Genomic DNA, 26,492 nt, shown 5'->3' with positions numbered 1-26,492 from the left:
ACCAGCACAACTGCTTTTCAAGTGGCACCAGCACAACTGCTTTTCAAGTGGCACCAGCACCAGTGCTTTTCATGTGGCACCAGCACTAGTGCTTTTTATGTGGCTTGCTCCTTGCCATATTGATTCTGCTAATCCACTATCTTAATCCCACTGATTTCTAACATAGGTATTAGGCAATATTTTAGGTAGAACAGTCATTTATATTAATCCTAAAGGAAATACTGGCGAAGTTGACTTTGGAATTTTGAATTCAGAATTTAAAAGGGATGTAACTAATTACTACAAGGTATTTTAGCAATTTTGTTGGTCCAGCACAATCATCATCATTATCGTTTTAATGTCCATTTTTCCATGCTTGAATAAGTTGGATGGAATATATCGAAGCAGATTTTCTACAGCCAACCTTTACTTGTTTCCAAGCAAGGTAATATTTCCCACCCATGGCCTGGCAGTTTTGCAAAAGATCAGAACTGAATGACATTTATTTTATTTACAACAACATGATGTCAAGTCAAGGAGAGACAAACACTTACACACACATTCACCCCCTTATCTCTCTTTCCCACACATACTCTCTCTCTCTCTCTCTCTCTCTCTCTCTCTCTCTCTCTCCCTTTCTCTATCTCTCTTTCTCTCACTCACACACACACACACATTTGGCTGACTACCAAATCCACTCACAAGATTTGGTCAGCCTGAGGCTATAGTAAAAGACACTTACCCAAGGTGATAACATAGTGTGACTGGCGAGCTGGCAGAAACGTTAGCACGCCAGGGGAAATGCTTAGCGGTATTTCGTCTGCCGTTACGTTCTGAGTTCAAATTCCGCCGAGGTCGACTTTGCCTTTCATCCTTTTGGGGTCGATAAATTAAGTACCAGTTACTCACTGGGGTTGATGTAATCGACTTAATCCCTTGTTTGTCCCCTCTATGTTAAGCCCCTTGTGGGCAATAAAAAAAAAAAAAGATAACAGTGTGACTGAATTGGAAACCTTGTGGTTGGGAAGCAAACTGCTTAACCCCACAAACCTTTATAGTATATTACTAATATTACACTTTTATAGTATATTACTAATGCTGTTGTTATAATAATTTCTAATGTTTTTGTTGTTCTTGTTTCAGACGCCAGAAGAGCATGAAGCAGAAACTAAAATCAAATCAAAGGAAGCTAGAAAATATATCTTCAACTGCTTGGACGATATGGCGCAGGTGAGAATGCCCCGGAACTTCACTCAAGACAAAGCGTTTGCTGTAAGCTGTATTAGTATAGTGTTGTTTAGTTCAGCTGTGGCCATTTTATCTACTTGTTGCTACCAACTAGTTTGGATTTTGTTTTGTTTTTCTCATTTGGTTTTATCTCATCAACCATTAATTACCTTTCCTTATCCCTCTCTCTTAATTAAACCTTTGAGTTCTTTGACTTCAAAAAACACAAAGAAAATTTTTCACTGCACAGAATTGGTATTCACCAACCAATTGACTTTACGTTTTTTTCCCCTTTCATCAACCTGGTGGCTATCCATAACCCCCTTTTCCCCATCGATGAATATTCTACGTTTTTTTTTTTTTTTTTGATTCCTTGACCTTCCTCCCACCCTTCACCATCTCCTTTCAAAAAAAAAAGCCCCAGCCTAACCCAACCCCTGTTCATGATTCATCTTTTAACTTGTTTTAAAATTTTCCTTTTTTTTCACCAACCATCTATTTCTAAACCCCCACCCCAACACCTTATCACCATCCTTGTTTTTACATCTAGTTTTCTATGATTGGGTTCGATGGCAAGAAAACAGCGTTTCATTGCCAAAATGGTTCATCTGATGCCATCCCCTTTAGTCACCTGATATTGACATGCAAGGATACAGTGCACCTTTTTTTAAAAAAAAGAGAAAGAATTGGGAGAAAAAATAGCAAAATCATTTTTCTAACTCCACAAAATTTCATATTATTTACATTAGTCAGACTGGTGTTTCTCATCTTGACAGTTGCTTTCATTATGTTTCAGCTGTTGTTTCACTCCAGTCTCCTTCAGGTGTCTTATTTGTGTTGAAATTTCAAACCTCAGCCTTTTTTTGATCCACCTCCTAAGCAGAGATGAATACAATATAGGAAGCAATTTTGTTGTTGGCACTCCGTCGCTTACGACGTCGAGGGTTCCAGTTGATCTGATCAATGGAACAGCCTGCTCGTGAAATTAACGTGCAAGTGGCTGAGCACTCCACAGACACGTGTACCCTTAACGTAGTTCTCGGGGATGTTCAGCGTGACATAAGGCTGGCCCTTTGAATTACAACAGAAACAGGAAGTAAGAGTGAGAGAAAGTTGTGGTGGAAGAGTACAGCAGGGTTCGCCACCATCCCCTGCCGGAGCCTGGTGGAGCTTTAGGTGTTTTTGCTCAATAAACACTCACAACGCCCAGTCTGGGAATTGAAACCGCGATCCTATGACCTCGAGTCCGCTGCCCTAACCACTGGGCCATTGCGCCTCCACTATAGGAACCAATAACTTAGAAAGAAAAGAACAAATTTCTACAATAGTGATAATTACAATAGATTACATAGACATTAGGTTTATAAGCCTTTAAAATTCACTCTGTCAACTGCCTACAAGCATAGTGTGGTGGATAAAGACATTGGTTAATGCAGTGCAGTCACCTAGAGGTTCTGAGTTCAATCCCAGGCAAGGCAGAGTAAAGATTCCCTTCAGTCATGAATGACCATGGGATTGCACTTAGAAATTTACCCACTGAGGCACAAGTCTGGGCAAGGTTGTTTTCTGGAAGACCAGCAGTCACCCCTGCATACCAGCCTCCCCTCTGTGCCACTGATGTTATCCAAGGGATGTTGCAACTCATTTCTACAGCTGAGTGAACCTGAGCAACTTGAAATAGAGTGTCTTGCTCAAGGAAACAACACACAGACCAGTCTATGAATTGAACTCACTACTTCATGATTGTGAGCCCGATGCTCTAACCACTTAGCCATAGTGAATTCAACAACAAATCAACTGAAGCAAAAAATGTCATGAAATGCCAGAGTGGAATGAGAACCATGTACTCCCCGTAGATGAAATGAAGGATTAGTTTTGAAATTACAAAACAACACAGGGCACATGAAGATGTCTGGAGCATACAGCATCCAAAATAGACTGAAAACAATAATCAAGATGAAGATACCAGTCTGATTAATAATGCAAATAGTGTATATAATATTTATTCCTCATCTCAGAAACAAGAATTGTGTTGTCCACAAAACTGGTGTTCTCTTAGAAACCAGTTTCAATGCAGGGTTTTCTATCAGTTACTGGCGGCTATTCTTGCACTCTCAACCCCACGTTCTTAAATATGCTACCTTCTATATATATATACATACATATTGCTGACCCTTCCTTACCCGTCTTCCTATCAAGGCATCATTTCACTTTCATAGATAGGCCGTTGTGTTTTCTACCAAGTTTAGGACAGAAAAGTAAATATTTAGTGCATAACAGATGATAGTAACTGTAAATTGCATTTGAAGCAGTTTTGAAATATTGATTTTTGCAACAGCAACAGCCGTGATGACGATGACAAGAGCAGCAATATCTGTCAATATGTCACAGAAATTCACATTCAAATTCTCCAGCTTTGTATTTTTTAAACGGTGATCTTCAATGTAAATTTTTGTCAGAATTTCTCTCTCGTTTCCTTACTTGATAATCTTATTACTTTTTCCCGTTTTCCTTTTTCGTTCTTTTCCTGTTTCTTTTTCTTTGTTTTCAGTTTCAGCTTTCAAAAATTATCTTAGAGATTAACTCTTTAGCATTTAACAGTCATATCTGGTCAAAATATCCTACCTGTTTTATGCCCAAATTAGCCAGATCTGGCCTCTCATACCAACCCTACAATATCATTCTAAAAATTAAGTTGCCTCATCAAAATCTCAAAAGCTAAATAAATAAATTCAAAACAATGTGAATGAATAAACATTACATTTGACAAAATTATGTGGAAGCTAAAGGGTTAAGAATTTGGGAAGATATGGGTGAAGTCTATTTTGTCCATTTGATTACTATTATTGGTTCTATCTGATGGTCTGTGGCCATCCTAGGATCACCATCTTTAAACCAACATGGAAGGATTTGTACCATTGTGTTAGCCCTTTTAAGAATATTTTAAACTGACTTAGCTTTCAGCTCTTCTGAATTTTAACAATGCCATATGGCTTTAGTTATCACTTAACTGTAGTGTTAAATGGATAAGGAGATAATTTGCCCTCAGACAGAAACACTAGACTAGTGGTTCTCAACCATTTTTCATCTATGGATCCCTTTGATTCCCATTTGACTTTGGTGGATCCTGCCCCATTGCCATTTGATGTTTTAAAACAAAAATTGTATATTTTTACAATTAAACATCATTAGGAATTTTATTTAAAAAATTGTTAAAATGTTTTGTGAATTGTAGAAGTACAGCAAATTTATTGCAGATAAATAACAAGAAAATCTTACATGGACCCCACCAAGGGCCATATGGATCCTGGTTGAGAACCAGTGCACTAGACTGTAGCAGGAATCCTTTCCCAAACTATTTGCTGAACTCTGCACTGCATTTCATTGTGTATTTGGGGAGTACACTACTTCATTGAGTATTTGAGTACTATAACAATTCATTTCACATAACCTCAGTTCTTTTAGTTGTTGGAAATGTGTACCTGATCTTCATCTGGAGAATGTTACTTTGGAGGTAACTGACACCCTATTCCATGGGAAATTTATATTCTATCTGCTTCATACCATAAAACTAAAGTCAAGTATCAGTTCTCAAAGACCCATTGGAATATTTAAGGCGACATTTGAATTAGATTTATGATACAGTAATTCGTTAATATTAATCTCTCTTCAATTTAGAAAATGTATAACATATAAATTAACTGCTAAGATTTTGATGTCAAAGATAATGAGAGCCAACTAACTGGCCAATTTATGTTGTGGAAATTAAATAACGAAATTAAAAATAGCCAAAAGATTTTATAGTTAATGGTAGCATGTAGTGCAAATTGTACCATGATTGCCCAGCAACCAATAGATATATGTTTCTAGCCTTGTTAGAGGTCCTATAATGTCTTTGTGAGAAGAAGAAAAGTTGTTTAATGACCTGTTTCAGGGACTTTGCGATTGGCAAGAGAAAATTGTCAGACTAAAGATCTGGCCTAAATACTTGCTACAGAGTGGAGTTCATTAAGGCCATCCAAGGATCAAGTGGTAGTATTAAACTAGAAGATGGTTTAAGTCTATCATCATAAATGAAATGGTCCTTTTGACATGCTTCCTCACAGTTTTTGTTTATCAAATTTCACTTGCATAGCTTTAGCCAATAACAAGGCTATGCTAGAAGATACTTCACTAAAGGTGCAACACAGTGGAACTGAACCTGAAGCCATGTAGTTGCAAAGCAAGTTCCTTAGAATCCATTTCAACATATTACTACTGCTTGTTACTTTATCCGTCCTACCACCAGAGGAATGAAAGAAATCAAACTTCAACATGATTTGAACTCAGAATGTGGCACACAACACATTTCTGGTCAATTTCCAACCACCCACTTTTTTAAAAGAGGAAAACATGCAACTGGCAGTGATGAGATTTTACAATTGGTGCTTAGACGGTATAATATACTTGTTAGGTATGTATGAGTGATTGGCATTCCGTTAGATTCCTGAAGGATAAACCTCCTTTCTCTCTGTGAAGTTTATACTTCAACTCTATGCAGGTTTCTTTGATGTCCCTGCTTTTTAGCAAACCTTGGTTTCTGTCTTACAGCAACAACAACTGCAGTGACAACACTCTTAAGGGTTCTTCTACCACTAAACGCCTGTTGAGCCGTTGATTAAGTTGGTTTGGGAAACTCAGCTGCCAGGATCAATCATTAATCTCTCACTGACACACGCACATACAGCCACATACACACGTAAACAGATACATATACCTGTCCTTATAGGTTGCTGACTGTGAAAATCAATATTATTTGAGCTAATAATTCTAATGCCAGCCATAAAGAATCTCATTTCCTTTTGACTGCCACACTCTTTCTTTCCTCTGTTTATCTTTCTTTCTCTCTTATTCCCTTTCAAAACTCAAATCACTTTCCTTCTCTCTCCTCTCTCTCTCACCAACCCTCTCTCTTTCTCTTTTCTATCTCTTGCCAACCCTATCTCTTTCTTTTTCTCTTATCTCTCACCAACCCTATCTCTTTCTTTCTCTCCTCTGTCTCTCGCCAACCCTATCTCCATTTTTCTCTCTTCTATGTCTTCAGGTCTCCCCCTCGTCTCTTTCTCTCTCCCTATCTACTCATCTTACACCAGCAGCTAAATAACTATCAGTAATTTGTGCAGCATGTCAATAATTTGCCCTGTGTTTATTGGAATTTTAAACTATTATTGATCAAAGTGTATGTCAGAAACTAGTTGATTTTATGTAATATTCCAGTAAATGAATGATGTAAGGAGGAGGAGGAGTGGAAGAGGATGATAATAAGAATAATGATGATAATAATAATAATAATAATGATGATGATACATTTTCCTCCTTCAGTCGTTAATTTTTTATATTTATTGATCTTACCGTAACTTGTTGATTTCTGCTTCAGCTGATTCAACTGTTAGAATAAAAAAAATTCTTGCAGTAACTGATTGTTAGAATTTGATTCCAGTTTTTATTTTTTTTTATTTTTTTTTTTAGATTTTTAAAATTTATTAATAAGCTTGCTCATTATTTCTTGTTAAATAATCATTATCTTTAATGAATCCTAGCTCACAGTAGTAGCGGTAGTAATAGCAACTACTACAGCTACTAATATTAATAATAGCAACAACAACAACAGTGTCAGTTTAGATAGGATGAGGAAATAGCTGTGAGCCCTTGATAAATACATTGCAGTGTTTATGAGCGAATAAGTGAGTCTGGATGTGATTGATTGACCTGGTAAATAGGGTAGCCAAAATCTCCCGCAAATCATACACCATGCAACAGGAAAGGGCATTGGATAATGTACTTACAGATATAATAAAATATGAGAGAGTCATGGTTCGAATGGCTTTGATCATTGGTCTGATTAGTTAGAATTGCCTTCATGAAACTAAATGTTACAGCATTTAGTTTTTTTGTGTTTGTAGTGAGCTTGAGCTCCAGTTGAGGCCAGTTTTGTAGTTCACTCCTTCATAGAAGTAAGTACCAGTAATGTATTGGTACTTTTTACTCAACTGTTACATCTAACAACTGGTCCTCACTTCTCACATTAACAAATGCCCCCTCCCGCAATTTAAAATTGGCCCCACTCAAACCAGAAATTTAAAATTAGAAGCAAAATTTTTTTCTCCAAACTATTTAGGTTTTAAATTTTTTGCTTTCCAGGCTTAATTTTTGTGTAATTACTAACAAAACAAAAACAAAAAAACAAAAGAGAAATGTCCATTTATGCCTGATATCCCTTGTGGAGATTGGTATTTAACATTTAGTTTGTAGAATGTAGAAATGATGACAGGAAGGTTGAATGAATTGATGGAAGTATTGATCAAAAGATGAGTGGAACATATTGACAGAGAAAGAACTGACTAAAGATGATGGGAGAGAAAAGGAGGACAAAGAGTTTGGATGCTGGCAATCTAGTACAGTCGACTGGACATTGAACCTGTTTTGGTTCTAGTATTTTTTGGCACTGGAGGCAAACACACCCACTCACACATGAATGCAGAAATAGACACATAGGAAAAAGAGAGAAAGGGACGTTACAACCTGTTAATTGAGCATGATTGTCATAAAACTCTTTCCCTCTCCTCAGAAACATAAAACAAAATATGCTCACACACATAAACAGAGAAAGAGAAGGAAGAGGGAGAAAACGAGATAAAAAATATCAAAAGGAAACATATTAAAACATCTGATAAAATAAGCTGGCATTGCATCACCGACATCACATAGGCACCATAGGGAAAATGGAGAAGATTCATGAGTTCTGCAATGCTAACTTCCACTCTAACAAGGAAAATGACTTAACTCTTTTGTTACCCTATTTCTGTTGAAATGCACTCTCTTTATTTCAATTGATTTTGAAAATAAAGAATTTACTAAAATATCTTGGTCATTACTAAGCGTAAAATATATTTGCCAAGTAAATGTGGCAGTCCTATAGAGGACGGTATTACTGTTGATTTTAGCCCCAGGAAGACATCTCCTCCAGCTGGCCAAGACACACAGTCTGTGTCCGATTAGTATTTGCAACTGTGTATCATTGGCTAGCTGGAGATGTCTTCCTGGGGCTAAAAACAACAGTAACACCGTCCTCTACAGGACTGCCACATTTACTTGGCAAAAATATATTTTAAGATTCTGTACTGTTACTGCTTATCTCTCTCTTAACCTGAAAACTTAATGGGAAATTTTTACTTAGATCACCTTATCATAGAAGTAAAGGCAGTCTTGGCCTGGTTGGTATCAGAGGGGTTAAAACACAAGTTATATTTGACAATAGTTTCAAAATTCTATGTTGATTTCTTGGGAATTGGTACTGTTGACTCATTTCAATGTGTGACATACTGTTGTTGTTTAACGCCAGATTAACCCTGGTCTGTCAGTCCTATGATAAAAGGCGTTCTAGTTATGACCATCCCATCTTTTGTTCTGAGTAATGGACACTTGTCCAAGGTACCACACAACTGGATTAAGCCCCAAAACCCCATGGCTGGGATGAGAATCTCTCTCAACCACACAGACAGAAAGCAAATTTATTGACTACTGATATATGTATGTGTGTATTCATGTATGTGTGTATGTATATACATGTATGTGTGTGTATATACATACATATATGTATATACGTGTATATACATGTATATATATGTGTGTGTGTGTATGAATATATGTATATACATTTGTGTATGTATATATTTGTATGTATGTATATGTGTGTGTATATATATATATATATATATAATAATATTAGGGACAAAATCCAAAATTACAGGTAAAAACTCAATTAAAATCAATTATGTCTACACACACACACACACACACACACACACACACACACACACACACACACAAACATTAGCACATCAGGCAAAATACTTGACAACATTTTGTTTGTCTGCACGTTCCAAGTCTGCCGAGGTCAACTTTGCCTGTCATTCTTCCGGTCTCAATAAACTATGTACCAGTGAAACACTGAGGTCGATGTAATCAACTAGTCTCTTCCCCTAAAATTTTAGGCCTTGTGCCTTTCATAGAAAGGATTATTATTATTGTTATTATTATTATTTGATCCAGCAGAATTATTAAGATCAAAAGTCTCTTGACTAATAGATCCTATCATCTTTTAGTCAAGTACAGTGTATCTAGGATTGCATTATTGCGGTGTGATAAAGTGTCCTTTAGCTCCAGGTCACATGCAGTCCAGCAAAACTATGGTCAAGGGCATTCCATATGTAATTATCCCATCTTTTATTGAAACATAGTATATCTAGGACTACATTATAGTTTCGTACTGCAGTGTAGAGTTGTTGTTGTTGAGCTTCAGGTTTACAGATCAGCCATAATTCAACAAATTTATGATCAAAGCAACCCAACCATGACAATGGCACTTTTTCTTTGACATTGTGTATCTCGGAATACATTATCCAATGTGTTGTTGCTTTGTATTAACTCATTAGTGTTTAAACTGGTTTTATCCAGCCCAAATTTTGTATCTGTAATTACGTTGAAGTCAACCTGATTTGGCCTCTCACACCTGTTCTACAATGTCATTCTAAAATGTGTTTATTTATGTAAACACATTATTGAGATCTCGAAGCTACAATACATTAACCTAATTAAAAACAATATTAATAAATATTATTACTTTTTGACAGAGGAATCTGAATGCTAAAGGGTTAAGGTGTGATGTGGAAATTTGGTTGCTGTTTCTAGCATGTCAAGCAACTAAGTAGAACCTTTGTCAACGGCTAGTTATTATTATTATTATTATTATTATTATTATTATCTGTGAACTACTTCCTTAATTACCGCATTCAATATCTGAAGTCTTCCTCTCTCTCTTTCCTTCATCAACGTTATTTTCCAGAAATGTATTTCCTACTGGAAGCAACTCTTGCACAAATCTTGCTGCAAATGTTGTTTTTATTTGTTCCTTATTTGGTCATTTTCTTTTAAAACTCTGTAATGTGCCAAATGTTAATAAATAATCCTCGACACTTCAAATCCTGTGCTCACAGAGCAAGAAAATAAAAATGAAAGTTTGGATAATCTCTAAGGAATTCTACATGTTTGAACAACATTATTGCATGCAAACAGTTATAATATCTGGCAGTTGTTGCAGAATTATTGACTTTGGAATAATTTATTCACGTGTGCATATGCACATGCATGCACGCACACACTTACATGCACACACTGTTTCATGTTCTATCTGTTTTTCTATGCTGGCAAAGGTTGGACAAATGTTTATTTGTGGCAACGTTTTATGCCTGGATGCCTTTCCTGTCACCAATCCTCACCTGTCCTGAAAAGCAAACGGTTTTCCTTTTATTCCACTAAACTTCAAAACCACTGAGCTACAGGATGTGATCTCTGCTGGGAAATGTAAACGTGACAAAAATGTTTTTGGCTCAGGTAGTTTCATGCCAAAAAGTGGAAAGAATAACTTTCCATGTGCACATACATACACACAAACATTCATGCATATAAACATATATACATGTGCATGTATGTATGTATGTATGTATGTATGTATGCACATGACAGGCTTGAGGCTATTGTTGAAGACACTTAACCAAAGTGCTGCATGGTCAGATTGAACCTGAAACCTTGTGGTTGTGAATCAAATTTCTTACACACATGCACACGCACACACACAGACACACATGTGAAAATTAAATTCTTTATATCATATTCCTTAACCAGAAAAGAAAATGCTTTTTGCCTGTTTACAATTTAAGCGTTTTAGTATTTCACTTTTCTTCTTTGCAACTCAAATGATTAAAGTAATAAGAAAAATATAATAGCAAACTTTGTCAATGAGTTGTGTTACTCAAGGTCAATTCTGCTTGAGCAGATCCACAACATACACGTAACAGTTGAACAACTAAACGATATAACTCATTTATCTGTTGTCACTTGACAGTCACGAACATAGAGTGATTTATGGTGTGATGTGATGAGGTGCACCGTTGCTGTTCGCACAAGCCATACTCTCTCTCTACTTTTCAAACCGTTTCTGTTCGCTTGTTGTTGTTGTGAAGCCCTAGATGTCTTCATCAGCTGAGGACCTCATCGCAAACTCCAGTATGACACGGTCTAATATGGAGAGGTTGCTCAGTTTTGCTGCCTTCAGTCTCTCAAATTAAAACCTCTCTTACTTTGTCTTTTAATAACAGCATCTGTCTAAATTGTTAATCATGCATTCCAGTTCTTGCAGGTTCATTTGTAATTAATAAGGAGAAGTCAGGTAACGAATGACAGTAAATAATTGCATCTTAATTCTTTTCTTCTGATATTTCCTTCATTAAATCAGGTTTCTCAAGCTTTATTAGCTAAATATTTCATCAATTAGAAAAGGAACCTATTGAAATCTGTCAAATCTGTCTTCATTTTATTGACTCCACAGAAAGTTCCATTTACAAATTAACCAGAAGATTTCCTGTCAAGATGATGACTCAGTAGGGTCCAACTAAAATAATATAGATGGTTGCTATTTAAAAATGTGATTCCACCCTGTTCCTAACTTCTAGCCACCTTCCCCACCGAAATCCCACTAAGCCTCCCCTCCCCAATCTCACCACCCCCAATTTATCTACTTTGCAATTAATTAAATTGATACATTTAAAGTATTATATCTTAACCTTTTGGTAGCAGCATGTAGTTATTTTTTGTTTGTTTTTGTTTAAATATTTTCTTTTTCTTTCACCCAAACAGAACAGCACTTTCTTTTATGTTATGTTTTTTAAAATTCAATCTGCTTATAATTTTCAGAATGTTGTCTTCAAGGTATTGTCATGGCAACATCACCAAAACCTTAATCCCTATCAGCCCGTGGTAGTTAGTGTTGCAGATTAGCACTTGTCTACTCTCCCCATGTGCTTACAAAGATCTACCAACAGCTTGAATCCCTATCACTACTACTTGCTTCGATTGCTGATTATTGATACATTATATTTGCAAAACTCAGATATTATTATTATTATTATTATTATTATTATTATTATTATTATCATTATTATCATTATTATTTGGGAAATTTTAGATTTCTTCCCCAAATTTTAGATTTTGCACCCATGTTACAGTTATTCCTTTGGGTTGATGGGTATTGACTAAACTTGTCCCTTGTCTTTTTGGGGTCAATAAAATAAAGCATCAGTCAAGCATTGGGTTCAGTGATATCAAATAACACCCTAATCTACTTTGAAAAAAAATTTCAAACCTTGAGCCTATGCTAGAAACAATGAGGCGATATTGAGTTACGGTGCTTTATGTTCTGAGTTCAAATCCCACTGAAGCCAACTTTGTCTTTCAACCTCAAAGTCAAAATAAAAGTACCAGTCAAGTACTGAAATCAGTGGTATCGACCAAACCCTACTAATATATTTGCTGGCCTTGTTAAGATCTCCAGTGATTACTGACTGATTTGTGGAGTTATACTGTAGCTGTATAATATTCCTTATTTGCATTTTCTGACCTTAATGCGTCATGTAAGGAGTTAAAACATCTCTCTCATTGTGTAGTCGTTTCTTCCTGGTCAGATTACATTCTTGGATAACACCTCCAGCTTCTTTGGGGATTTTAGAAAATAAAGAACCAGAAAGTCTGATGGGTGTCAATGGTGATAGACTTGTCACCTAACCTCGGTGTTCTGAGCTTTTTTTTTTATCTCGGTATCAGTAATAAGTACAGCTGTAGAAACCATGCCAAATCAGTTTAGAGCCTGGTGCAGCTCCCTGGCTTACCTGTTTTTAGTCAAACCGTCCAACCCATGCCAGTATGGACATTAAATGATGATGATGTTAATGGACATTAAATGATGATGATGTTGGTAATCTAGGGGAATGAAATAGCAACAGGGACATCTTACCTTGGGACATGGAACCATAGCTAAGCACCAACCATTAGGACACTTCTATTAAATTAACTAATTTCTACAATTTGCTGACCTGTTTGCTTTTAAATGTAAATTTTTTTTTTAAATCATTTGATTTTTTGTTATTCTTTGATGTCTTTCCTTTATTCATGCTGTAACTTTGATTTTATTTCATTGATCAAGTAGTATTTCATTATGTCTGAATTTTCTTTGCATCAGATTGCTTCTGTGATGAGTTTATGTTCAAACTGAAAACAAATGTGGATTGTTTGTATTGTTTTTTTTTTTTTTATTACCTTCACACATATTTTCAGATGTATATCTATATATCATCATCATCATCATCATCGTTTAATGTCTGCTTTCCATGCTGGCATGGGTTGGATGGTTTGACTGAGGACTGGCGAGCCAGATGGCTGCACCAGGCTCCAATCTGATCTGGCAGAGTTTCTATAGCAGGATGCCCTTCCTAACACCAACCACTCCGAGAGTGTAGTGGGTGCTTTTACGTGCCACCGGCATGAGGGCCAGTCAAGCAGTACTGGCAATGGCCACGCTCAAATGGTGATTTTTACATGCCACCTGTACAGGAGCCAGTCTAGCTATATATATATATATATATATATATATATATATATATATATATATATATATGCAAATATAGATAGAAGACGGAAACAGACATAACACACACACACACACACATACACATATATATGAGTAAGTGGACAAATGAAAGAAAAAGGTACTCAGCACATTCAGTGGGAGTTACAAATATTATTATTTAGAGCAGTTTGATTTGGTGCCATGCAATATTCATAGGTTCCTGTAAGGAAGCTATAAAACTTCAAGTTGCATGGGAGCAAAACAAACTGTTCTAAATAATTATAATAATCCTTTCTACTATAGGCACAAGGCCTGAATTTTGTGAGGAGGGAACTAGTCGATTACATTGACCCCAGTGTTCCACTAGTACTCAATTTATCGACCTTGAAAGGATGAAAGGCAAAGTTTACCTTGGCAGAATTTGAACTCAGAACATAGCGTCGGACAAAATACTTCTAAGCATTTCGCCCAGTATGCTAACAATTCTGCCAGCTCACCACCTTAAATAGTGTCTCAGCCTTCAGAAGTGGTCAGTGGTCCCAGGTCTCTTTATGTCAGGAGACAGTCTGAATGTTTGGCTCCTACTGTGATGCATAGCCAAAGTTATATATAAATATATATATATATATATATATATATAAAGCAGTTGTATACTGTAAACTTAAAGTGACAGCCCCAATAAGGGAATCATACTGCTGCTCTTTAGCCCTAGGAAGCTGGACCACTTCCTGTCGGCTTGACACATTTCTTGTGTCCTTATATTTGTGAGAGGGAGACAAGCATCTCCAACCAGCCTAGCCTGCATTCAGAGACATGTTTCTGAGTCTTTGCTCATCATTAGCCTGAAGTAGCACAACTAGCTGTCTGAAGATGCCTGTCAACCTCTCACAAATATATATATTTCTAGTGAAAACACATTCACTGATTACAAAAATTAGAAAAGATCTAATTATAAATCTCACAGAGAGACTTAAGCAGCAGTGTTACGATAAAGCAGTTGTATACTGTCAACTTAATGTGACAGTCCCAATAAGGGAATCATATTGCTGCTATTTAGCCCTAGGAAGCTGGACTTTAAGTTGACAGTATACAACTGCTTTATCATAACACTGCTGCTTAAGTCTCTCTGTGAGATTTATAATTAGATCATTTCTTATATATATATATATAAAATGAGAAACAAGGATGGATATGATCAGCCACATACTCAGTTGCAGAGTATAGGTAATGAGTGAAGAATATGGTTGTTGGAATCACATTACAATTGTTTCAATACTATACAGGCAACAAATCATATAACTTGCACGAAAATGTGGAAGAGAGAAATGATACTGACATATTGATTATACAATGTATATTACATAATGATTAACCCACTGTCATTTAGTCATAATGCTAGTGAATAGATAAATACAGTGATACAGTGGATGAATTTGCTTTATAAGGAGATACATACTGCATGATTTGTCACTCACACGTTTTTGAAACCATTCCACAATTGTGGAATAAATGCAGTATCAACAGCTCCATTTATCACTCGTCTTGTGTTTGCATATGTATAAAAAGTAAAATAGGTGAGTTTGTTTAGATAATATTCAGTTATATCATCTTACATGTATTTCATTAATAATGAATAAATGACAGTAATATAAGGAAAACCTTGTGATCCACTTGTACTATCAAAACTTCAGAAATTGACTAACTACATATATATATATATATATATATATATATATATATATATATATATATATATATATATAGGTTTTGCCCTGAATAGCAATTAGTGCAAAACCTATACTAAATATCAAGTGATATATGACGTCCTGTGTGGTAGCTTGAGCTGCTGGAAATGGCAGCCAAATTTCTCTAAAATCAGGTTTTCTTGCCTTCATATCAAAGATTCATTCAATCTTAAGTAAAGGATTCGTGCTACAGCAAAAAAAAAATAAAATAGCTTAGCTCTTCAATTTTATTCCCCAGTATTTTTTTTTTTTTTTTTCTTAATGTAAAAATAAAACTAATAGATAACAATCCTTCAAGATAGAAGTAACAAGTGTACAGGAAAGACTATACTTTTCAAAGATGTTCTCTCTTCAAACTGCACCTTCCTTACTATATTCCATATCAAGAAGCAAACACTTAAGAAAAATATTATTTTAAAAAAAACAAAAAAAAAAAAAACATATTTTGTAGTTCTTCAAAGATACTGAACAAGTTTGTAGTTTTCAAAATATATCCTAAATTTCCATTGGTACTGTTCATACATATTAATATATGTCTAAAAAATTTTTTTAAATTTTGTTTTCCTTGTTATGTCTGTTCACTTCACTTTGTTCATTTGAAATTCATTTCAAACCCTGAACAAACCTCTCATCATCTTCAACCATTTATCATGGGTGAACCAAAGACTCAGTCACCAGTTGGTGAAGAAACACTTTGCCTCCGTCTCACGTTGGTGAACAAACCTGTTAGTCACTTGAGAGTAATGAACTAAGCTGCCAAGTTAGCTGTTCTGAGTCACCCCTCCCGACCCGTATAAATCCACCTCTACCCTATAATGTTACAGATGTGGTAGGAAGCAGGTAGGGAGTAGAAGAGCCCAAAAAATCAAAGATCAATGATAGGAACTATAAAAGTGTCAGTGGCATATTTATTGAGGTGAATAGGGGGTGGGTGGGTGGCGATGCCCTATGGTAGGAGAGAAGTGTCATAATTAGTAGATGGGAGGAGAGAACTGATATATTACATATGCATACAATATACATACACACACACATATTTCTAGAAAGTGGGGGAGTGAGGTGTCATGTATGTATATATATATATATATATATATATATATATATGGGGAGAGGGGTGGGGCAGTTTGTGTTGTAAAGTGTGTGTAACATGTTGTAGAATTAAGTTGGAGTGAAGTGTCATATCATAATACGCATACACACACACACTCTCATAACCACACACACATGAGCATAAAACCCAGTCACACGCCCATTCACTCACTCACTCATACATGTACTCATGCACCTGTGAACCTGTGCGTGCACACACTCACAATTTACCTAAAACTATTGTCATAGATAATTCTCAATGTTTTCCATGGCAATTTTCATGAGTCAGTATTTATTCATTTATTTATTTGAAGAAATTCTTCAGTTTTTTCATGTTGTTAAAAACAATGCAGTTTTGTTTCATAACCTGCAGATATTACTGAGTTATAATAGCTGCTTGCTATTTTGGTCAGCTCAGTGACACACATAACAAAGTTGTAAGAGCACCAGATAGAATGCCTTGTGGTATTTGTTTCAACCCTTTGAAATTTATAAATATACTACACAAAGCTAATTTCTTTCTCTCGCCTCTCCTTCTTCTCCCCCTCTCTCTCTCTCTCTCTCTCTCTCTGTTAATCATCTTCAGGAAGGGGTCAAAAGAAGAACATAATTGTGGCCCCTTTCACCTTTCATGTTTGCACTGCAAAAAAGGAGCTGGTGAACTGTCTGGGTGCAAATCAAATAATTGTGATTAGTCATGAGTTTGCTTCAGGTAAATGAGGAGGCTGTATAACAATTACGGCAAAACCCGTACTGAATATCAAGTGATATATGACGTCCTGTGTGGTAGCTTGAGCTGCTGGAAATGGCAGCTAAATTTCTCTAAAATCAGGTTTTCTTGCCTTCAGTAAGGAAGAAAAAACTGGACATTGTAGTCTTAGATATACAGCACAGTGGATCTTTTACAGCTTGAATGCCTTTCATTTCTGTCTGTCTGTCTCTCTCTGTCTCTCTCTCTCTCTCTCTCTCTCTCTCTCATATCACCAGGACATTACTTGTTTATTCTATCAATACATTTACAGTCAATCTGCCAAAGTTTCTTTCTGCTAATTCTCATTCTTTCACTGATGCTGTTCTATCCTTTAAAAAGTAGTTCTACTCAAGTAGTTTCTTTCCTCAATGTCTATCTATCATATGGAGCTCTTTCCTTTCTCGTTTCCTAGATAAATATATAAAATCTGAATTCTTTCAAATCTTGCACTTTCTGTTTTATGATTCTTAGAGTAGGTTCTTGTCAGATGTTTTTCTTTCCTTTTCTTTTGTAATTCCTAACATACTGAGTAGTTGCTTGAGGCCTGTTTTATTGTTGCTTTCTTGTGACCCTGTTAAGAGTGACTTTCAATGCAAAAATAAAAGCAATAGTCTAGTTGATGTTGTCTGGAGTAATAACCATTATAGTTCTGCAGTAGAAGAAATGTAGACTATACAACATCCAAGAATTTTTTTTATCAGTTGTCATCACATTGTTACACAGCATCAGATCTTTCTTCCTGGTCTTTTAGTATTTCATTCTGAATTACTTTATGTCTGAAGTGCAGTTTAACTCCTTCACATTTAAACTGGCCATATCCGACCAAAATATTCTACCTGTGTTATGTTATGTTCAAAATAGCCAGATCAAGCCTTTCACACACACCTGCCCTACAATATCCATTCAAAAAATATACAATCATATCATCAAAATCTCAAGGTTACAAAATGATAAATGATTAGTTGAAAATAATGTGATTTAAAATAAGCATTACATTTGATGGCATTATCTGAACAGTAAAGAGCTGAACACAATTTGTCTGATGTAAATCTAGTAATAGATAAAATCATGACCATTATTTGTTTATTTACAGTTTGTGCTGTAAACTCTGTACTATATATCTTGTCCAATTAATTGTTGTTGTTGGCACTCCGTCGCTTACGACGTCGAGGGTTCCAGTTGATCCGATCAACGGAACAGCCTGCTCGTGAAATTAACGTGCAAGTGGCTGAGCACTCCACAGACACATGTACCCTTAACATAGTTCTTGGAGATATTCAGCATGACACAGTGTGACAAGTCTGACCCCTTTGAATTACAGGCACAACAGAAACAGGAAGTAAGAGTGAGAGAAAGTTGTGGTGAAAGAGTACAGCAGGGTTCGCCACCATCCCCTGCCAGAGCCTCGTGGAGCTTTATGTGTTTCTGCTCAATAAATACTCACAACGCCTGGTCTGGGAATCGAAACCGCGATCCCATGACCGCGAGTCCGCTGCCCTAACCACTGGGTCATTGCGCCTCCACTCCAATTAATATCACAGTAAAAAAATTCATCAGTGCCCTACCTCTTGCCCGGCTAGTACAGCAAAGACCTCCATCTGCAGATTAAAGCATGTCATAACTAGTTTTTACATTGTACAAACAGTTGTTCAAAGCTGTTGCTTTGTTGGCAATCATCTAAAGAGGTCTGGTTGATTGTGTGTCTGTTATTCTTGGGGAGGAGGGGCAATCAGATTTTTACCCTGGTTGTTGCTATAGATATACAACAGACAGTTTTATTACAAACCAACAAAGAATGTCTTTATGCGGCAGAGCCTGCTGGAAATAGCAACTGAATCTTTCTGAAATTACATCCTACTATTTTTGAAAGGGAAGGGCACTCTAAATTGTGAAAAGTTGCATAAATAAGACGTAATCCCCACAGATGGATCAGAGGTGGTAATAGCTTTGCTCCACCAGGGCTGACCTGTGGTTAAACAGCAATAAAATTTCAGTAGGAAATGTTAGATTTTAGTCGTTAATGGTCTCCTACATTAATAACACTAAATTGAAACAGAGGAGAGCAACATCCTTAATCGATGGCACTCGGATCACATATTTATTGCTTGTTGACAACCGAGTCACCAGTTATTTCTCTACAGAGCAGTTGCCGTTCCATCTTCTCAAATTAGCATCTATAAACTGTGATCTTCAGAATTCTTCTGTCATTTAGTGTTAACAAGATAGGTTATTTTACAAATGTGTTACATTATAAAATGTCCCACTTTGGTTTGAAGTTTTGCAACAGGAAATTATGAACGAACCAACTGTTGCTGCTAGCAGTTAATTCATTTAGATATGTTACTTGAGTGAAGAATAGCTTCTTGAATTATATAAAATGTATTTGGTGAGAAAATATAACTGAGTTTATAGATTTATATGCATGTATTTGGTAACAAAATAGAGCTAGTTTTGTAGATTAAAATATATTTTAGATATGTATATGTAACTTCAACCAAATGTGTTGACTGCTACTCTCTTTCTCTCTCTTTCTTCCCCTCCCTGTGTATATATATATATATATATATATATATATATATATATATATATGTATGTATGTATATATATATATATGTACTCTTTTACTCATTTCAGTCATTTGACTGTGGCCATGCTGGAGCACTGCCTTTAGTTGAGCAAATCAACCCCCAGGACTTATTCTTTGGAAGCCTAGTACTTATTCAATCGGTCTCCTTTGCCGAACCGCTAAGTTACAGGGACATAAACACACCAGCATTGGTTGTCAAGCGATGCTGGGGGGACAAATACAGACAGACAAACACACACACACACATACATATATATATATATATTTATATATTTATATATACACACATACATACCTATAAATACTTATATACGACGGGCTTCTTTCAGTTTCCGTCTACCAAATCCACTCACAAGGCTTTCGTCGGCCCGAGGCTATTGTGGAAGACACTTGCCCAAGGTGCTACGCAGTGGGACTGAACCAGGAACCATGTGGTTGGTAAGCAAGCTACTTACCACACAGCCACCCCTATGCCTACAAATAGAATTAAATGTGTGTATGTTACACATATATGTATAACATCCACTTTTCCATTCTCGCATAGCACCAATGGAATTTTTCGGGACAGATGTTTTATGGTTGGTTGGTCTTCCTGTCGCCAGTCCTCACCTCTTTCCAAGTTAGGTAATATTTTCCATGGACGGGCATCTTTTCATGGAAGATTAAATGACACCGTTGTTTGATGTTGACACTCATTTACAATTCTCACAGTGCGAAGACAAGGTGACCCATGTATACACATGCACTGCAAGCACATATATATATATACATACATGTGTGTGTATACATATATATATATATACACATACATCATCATCATCATACATCTGCTCTCCATTCTGGCATGAGTGTATATATATATATATATATATATATATATACTCTCTTTTACTTGTTTCAGTCATTTGACTGCGGCCATGCTGGAGCACCGCCTTTAGTCGAGCAATTCAACCCCAGGACTTATATATATATATATATATATATATATATATATATATATATATATGCATATGCATATATACAACAGGCTTCTTTCAGTTTCCGTCTACCAAATCCACTCACAAGGCTTTGGTCGGCCCGAGGCTATAGTAGAAGACACTTACCAAAGGTGCCACGCTGTGGGAATGAACCCAGAACCATGTGGTTGGTAAGCAAGCTACTTACCACACAGCCACTCCTGCGCCTATATATATATATATATATATATATATATATATATATATATATATATATATATATATATATATATATATATATATATATATAGGACTGGGTTCTTTCAGTTTCTCTCTACCAAACCCACTCCCAAGGGTTTGCTTGGCCTGAGGCTATATATAGTACTAGGCATTTGCCCAAGGTGCCACACAGTGGGACTGAACCCTGGATCATGTGGTTGGCAAGCAAGTTTCTTAACTACACATCCACATCATATACATATATGTATCTATTTTTTTTCTCAGAAACAGAGTTAGCAATTACAAACTTCAAGAAAGTATGGAAGGTATCGAGGATGTTCCATGAGATGTTGGGGAAATAATTTACTTGGTCCTAGAGTCTCCTGATGAAATGGGATAAGGAGCTGGAGTTTTCCTTGTCCCTCCATTTGAAAGAGGACATGTGCTGCCCAAGTCTTCTCGTATTCACACTCCATAGACTTTTTCACACGTCCCACCTACTGAATCCCATTCACAAAGTATTGGTCTCTCTTAAGTTACAGTAGAAGGCATTTGCTTAACTCTTTGTCATTTAAACTGGCTAGATCTGGCCTTTCACACTTACCTTATAATATCACTCTCAAAATAAGCAGTCTTGTCATCGAAATCTCAAAGCTACGAGATAATCTATGATTAATTCAAAACAATGTGAATAAATAAAATAAGTATGACATTTGACAAAGTAATCTAAATGCTACGGAGTTAAGGGGTTGTGAATTGGGTTTGAACCTGGAATAATGCATTGCAAACTCATTTTTGGAACCATACATTTATGCATGGATTTTTTTTAACATTTTCCTCTTAGACATTTGTATGTAAGTACAGGGTTTTTGCTGTACCCAGTAGAGTATCTGATACTCTACAGTGGGGAGCCACTACCCATATATCTTTTTTCACTTCATTAGGATTTCGTATCCATTTATACTCAATTCAAAATACACTTAAAAACCTGCTTTACTCCCATTTATATATGTGAATATATATATATATATAAAGTGGAAGGCGAAGGAAGAAAAGTATATGTATATATAAATAATGATGATGATGATATATATACACACACACACACACACACACACACACACACACACACACATATATAAAAGTAGAATGAGTAGAAATATATATATATATATATATATATATATATATATATAAATATATATATTACACACATATAAAGGTGGAATGAGAAGAAAAGTATATATACGTGTATGGGTGTGTACAAATACATACATGCATATATACACTTTATATATGCACACACACATATTCACACCTGTATTTTAAATATGCTTATTCACACCTGTATTTTGTAGTGCTTACATTATTTATTTGTTAATTTATTGTTTGTTCTTAGAAATTACAGGGAAATCAGAGAAGCCACTGACATTTTATATAGTCTAGATAGACTTTTATCTGAGCCTATCTTCCCCAAACAGTTCACATTACTTCATTGGTTGCCAAACGACTTGTATAAATCTCATTTATTTTAGTTTTTGTGTGCCAGATAACACTTGAAGGCTGTCTCTGGAGTTACGTAATAGCTTGAGTGACAATAAACTAGAAGAGACATCTGAATTACATCATGAACCTGATAAAATAGTTTTTACATAACTCTCATTGAAAATCGAGTGAGTGTGACATAGCTGAGTCTAATATTATAACTAAAGGGACATCTTCAGATTTTCAAGTATTGTATTAGTTCAGACTGAGCAGTTGTTACAGAGAAAACAAACCTGATTCTATAAACACTAAATTAACAGTGTTATATAAAAGAAGTTTAGCGATTAAAAAAAAAAATTCTGTAGCATTTAAACTGGCCATTTGCATCCCAAATATTTTATCCATTTTATTGTGCAAATTGACCACATCCAGCCTCTCGGACCTATTCTACATTGTCACTCTTAAAGATTAACGACCGTATCAAAGTTTCAAAGTCGTGAAACAATGCATGATTAATTTAAAACAGTGAATAAATAAGCATTACATTTGACAGAATAATCTGATTGCTAAAGGGTTAATGTTTTCATCATCATCATCATCATCATCATCATCATCATCATCATCATCATCATCATCATCATCATCATCATCGTTTAACGTCCGCTTTCCATGCTAGCATGGGTTGGACGATTTCACTGAGGACTGGTAGACCAGGAGGAGACACCAGGCACCAATCTGATTCGGCAGAGTTTCTACAGCTGGATGCCCTTCCTAACGCCAACCACTCCGAGAGTGTAATGGGTGCTTTTACGTGCCACCAGCACGAAGGCCAGCCAGGTGGTACTGGCAATGACCACACTCAAAATGGTGTATTTTACATGCCACATGCACAGGAGCCAGTTCAGCGGCACTGGCAACGATCTCGCTCGGATGTCTTTACACGTGCCAGGAAGGCGATGCTGGGCTCAGGTGCCATGACGGTTTATGTAGCATAAAAATTAGTGTTTGATAAAATGAACACTAAACTGAAATAAAGTAGTTGGGCGGGGAGGTCTATGTGATTGATAAAAAAAAATGAAAAGAAAAAATCCTTGAAGGCAGTGACTGGAACAGTAAAAAAAAAAAAGAATATATCTGCTGATTTTAGATGCACATTGTTGAGGGAAGCACATGGCCTGTAAGAACTTGTCGTTGCTTGATACGCTAGAAAGAGCAGCCAAATCTCCCTCAGCTCACACTTCCATCTTCAAAGAAAAAATGGCAATGGCATGTTTGATAATTAAATTTTTAGGTAAACATCACTGATTTGGATGGTTGAGGTTGTAATGACAGTGATCATAGTTATGCATAATGAGGTCTGAGAAACCTCGAAAATAGTAACCAGCATAACACATCAACTATAAACCATTTAGTGTGGCCATATCTGGCCAAATATTCTACCTGTTTTATGTTGAACCTGTCTAGATCTGACCTCTTACACCTATCCTACAATGTCGTTCTAAAAATAAAGGTAGGTGCAGGCACAGCTGTGTGGGAAGAAGCTTGCTTCTTCATCTTTGTAAGGCTGCATAACCAATTTTATGAAATAAAGAAGCTTGCTTCCCAACCACATGGTTCCAGGTTCTGTCCCACTGTGTGGCACCTGGGGCAGGTGTCTTCTACTATAGCCTCAGTCTGACCAAAGCATTGTAAGTGGTTTTGGTAGACGGAAACTGAAAGAAGCCCGTTGCATATATATATATATATATATGTATGTGTGTATGTGTCTGTGTTCGTCCTCCCACCTCTCAACAGCGCTTGACAACTGATGTTAGTGCATTTATGTTGCCATAACTTAGCGGTTCAGCAAGAGAGACTGATCTTACAAAGAATAAATCTTGGGGTCGATTTCTTCAACTAAAGGTGGTGCTCCAGCATGGCTGCAGTGAAATGACAAACAAATAAAATAATAACATCATCAAAATTTCAAAACTATGAGGTAATGCATGATTAATTGAAAAGAGTGTGAATAAATTATGCATTATATTTTACTGAGTAACTTGAATGTTAAAGGGTTAAACTCTTTTTTTTTGGGGGGGGGGGTAGATATAATTATTTAATTATATCTATCCTCACTCCCAACTAAGTTCTGAAAAAAGAAAAAGTTAAACGGGTCAACACCTACTTTGAAGTTAGTTCCAATAAAATTTAGGTTCACCCATAATCTGACTGGGGTTCCTGACAATTGTGATTGTGTCTTCATGACTGGGTGGATAAAAACCCCCATGTTTTCAGGTTCACTGTGTATCACTTTAGACAAATTTTGATAATTTTGTCTTTGGTCAGCCCTGATGAAGCAGACATGATTAAGACATTCCAGTCGTGACTATCCTGTGTTAAATGTAGGAACTCACAACCACATTATGCAACATGTTTTTTTCTAAGCCTGTAAGTGTTTGGTTTGAGGTGGATTTAGTGGCTATTTTTAGCAGTTCTGGTAACAATGTAGAGGCTGTGTCACCGGATAAGTGTCTCCTATCTGTTAAATAATGCTTTGTGAATAGAATTTTTACAGTTTGGAAAATGTGTGAGAGGCAATCATATACGAACATGCATGGGTAGTATGTACTTTTGGATTGTGGCCATGCTGTGGCACTGCCCCGAAGGGTTTAATTGAATAAGTTGATTCTCCCCTCCCCAGTGCTTATTTTAAGCCTGCTCCTTATTCTGTTGATTTTTCTTGCCAAACCACCAAATCAAGAATGTAAACAAATCAACACTATTCTCAAACAATTGGTTGGGGACACAAACATACATATATATATGAGTGTGTATGTATATGTGTGTGTGTGTGTGTGTATATATATATATATATATATATATACACACACACATACATACAAATATGTACAGACTCAAATGCTTCCACAGTTTTCATCTACAAATTCACTCACACAGTGGCACCAAATTAGAAACCATGTGGTTGCAAAATAAGTTTCTTAATCACAACCATGCCCATGCCTGGCACATATTAGGAAAGACAAAAAAAAAATCTATTAAGCAGTGCTTTCAAAGGAAAATCTCCTGTGTTGTATTTGTTCTGCCCAAGTTGCAAAGACCGTCCCTTGTTACTCTTGACGTCATAAATGCAGCAAAACAGTGGTTGGTCCACTGGGTAACCATCATTACTATTTATTGTTCACAAAATAGAATGTCAAAAAAAAAAGAGAAAATAAAAGCCAGACTTTTACCTTCAGTTATGCATGACATTACAATTTATGTATGAGGGAGTGTTGAAAAGTTCCTGGCTTTAAGGGTATCACGAAAGGCCTGGTTGGAGGCCCAACTTCTGAGTTCTTTTACAGGGCTTAGAAAAACTGAAGAACTGCTGCACTAAGGGTGTGAATCTGAGAGGGGAATATGTTAAATAAAATCATGATTAACTTATCCTACTGTATTTTCTCTTACCCAAAGCCAGGAACTTTTCAGTCCTACTTCACACACACACACACACACACACATACACACACACACACACAAGGGCGGGGTGCTGAAAAGTTCCTGGCTTTAAGTGTATTGCAAAAGGAGGCTCAACCTTCTGAGTTCCTTTATAGGGCTTAGAAAAACTAAAGGACCACTGAAATAAGTATGTGAATCTGAGAAGGGAATACGTTGAATAAAATCGTAATTAACTGATTCTCCTGTAGTTTCTTTTACCCAAAGCCAGGAACTTTTCAGCACACCCTTGTATCTCTTTCATCAGCCTTACTGAATATCATCAAATGTCAACTACCACCACAGAACATTGCCTCTACTACAAACAACAAGCTGTTGTCAGCATTTCGTTATTTTCTAATTACACTTCTGTATCTGCTTTTTTGATCTGTCAGTGTACGAATCTTATTTTCAGCAATTCTACTACTACTGCTTCTAAAACCTCTCTCTCTCTCTCTCTCTCTCTCTCTCTCTCTCTCTC

General features: G+C 36.2%; 1 protein-coding gene across 4 annotated transcripts in view; it reads left to right on the top strand.

The window, feature by feature from the left end:
- Positions 1–26,492, top strand: part of LOC106872702 (homeodomain-interacting protein kinase 1) — a 121,489-nt gene that overhangs the window by 8,961 nt on the left and 86,036 nt on the right. For 3 of the 4 annotated variants that reach the window (XM_089340971.1, XM_089340973.1, XM_089340974.1), the window contains exon 3: positions 1,123–1,251. In XM_089340971.1, coding sequence (XP_089197097.1) covers positions 1,123–1,251 — 129 coding nt within the window. The remainder of the gene's footprint in view (positions 1–1,122; positions 1,252–26,492) is intronic. The other variant, XM_089340972.1, reaches the window with a different exon arrangement.

Source organism: Octopus bimaculoides, chromosome 24 (assembly GCF_046866305.1).
Source record: "Octopus bimaculoides isolate indiv1 chromosome 24, ASM4686630v1, whole genome shotgun sequence".
NCBI lineage: Eukaryota > Metazoa > Mollusca > Cephalopoda > Octopoda > Octopodidae > Octopus > Octopus bimaculoides.
The sequence above is the reverse complement of the archived record's forward strand: the minus strand, read 5'-3'. Positions and strand labels throughout refer to the sequence as shown.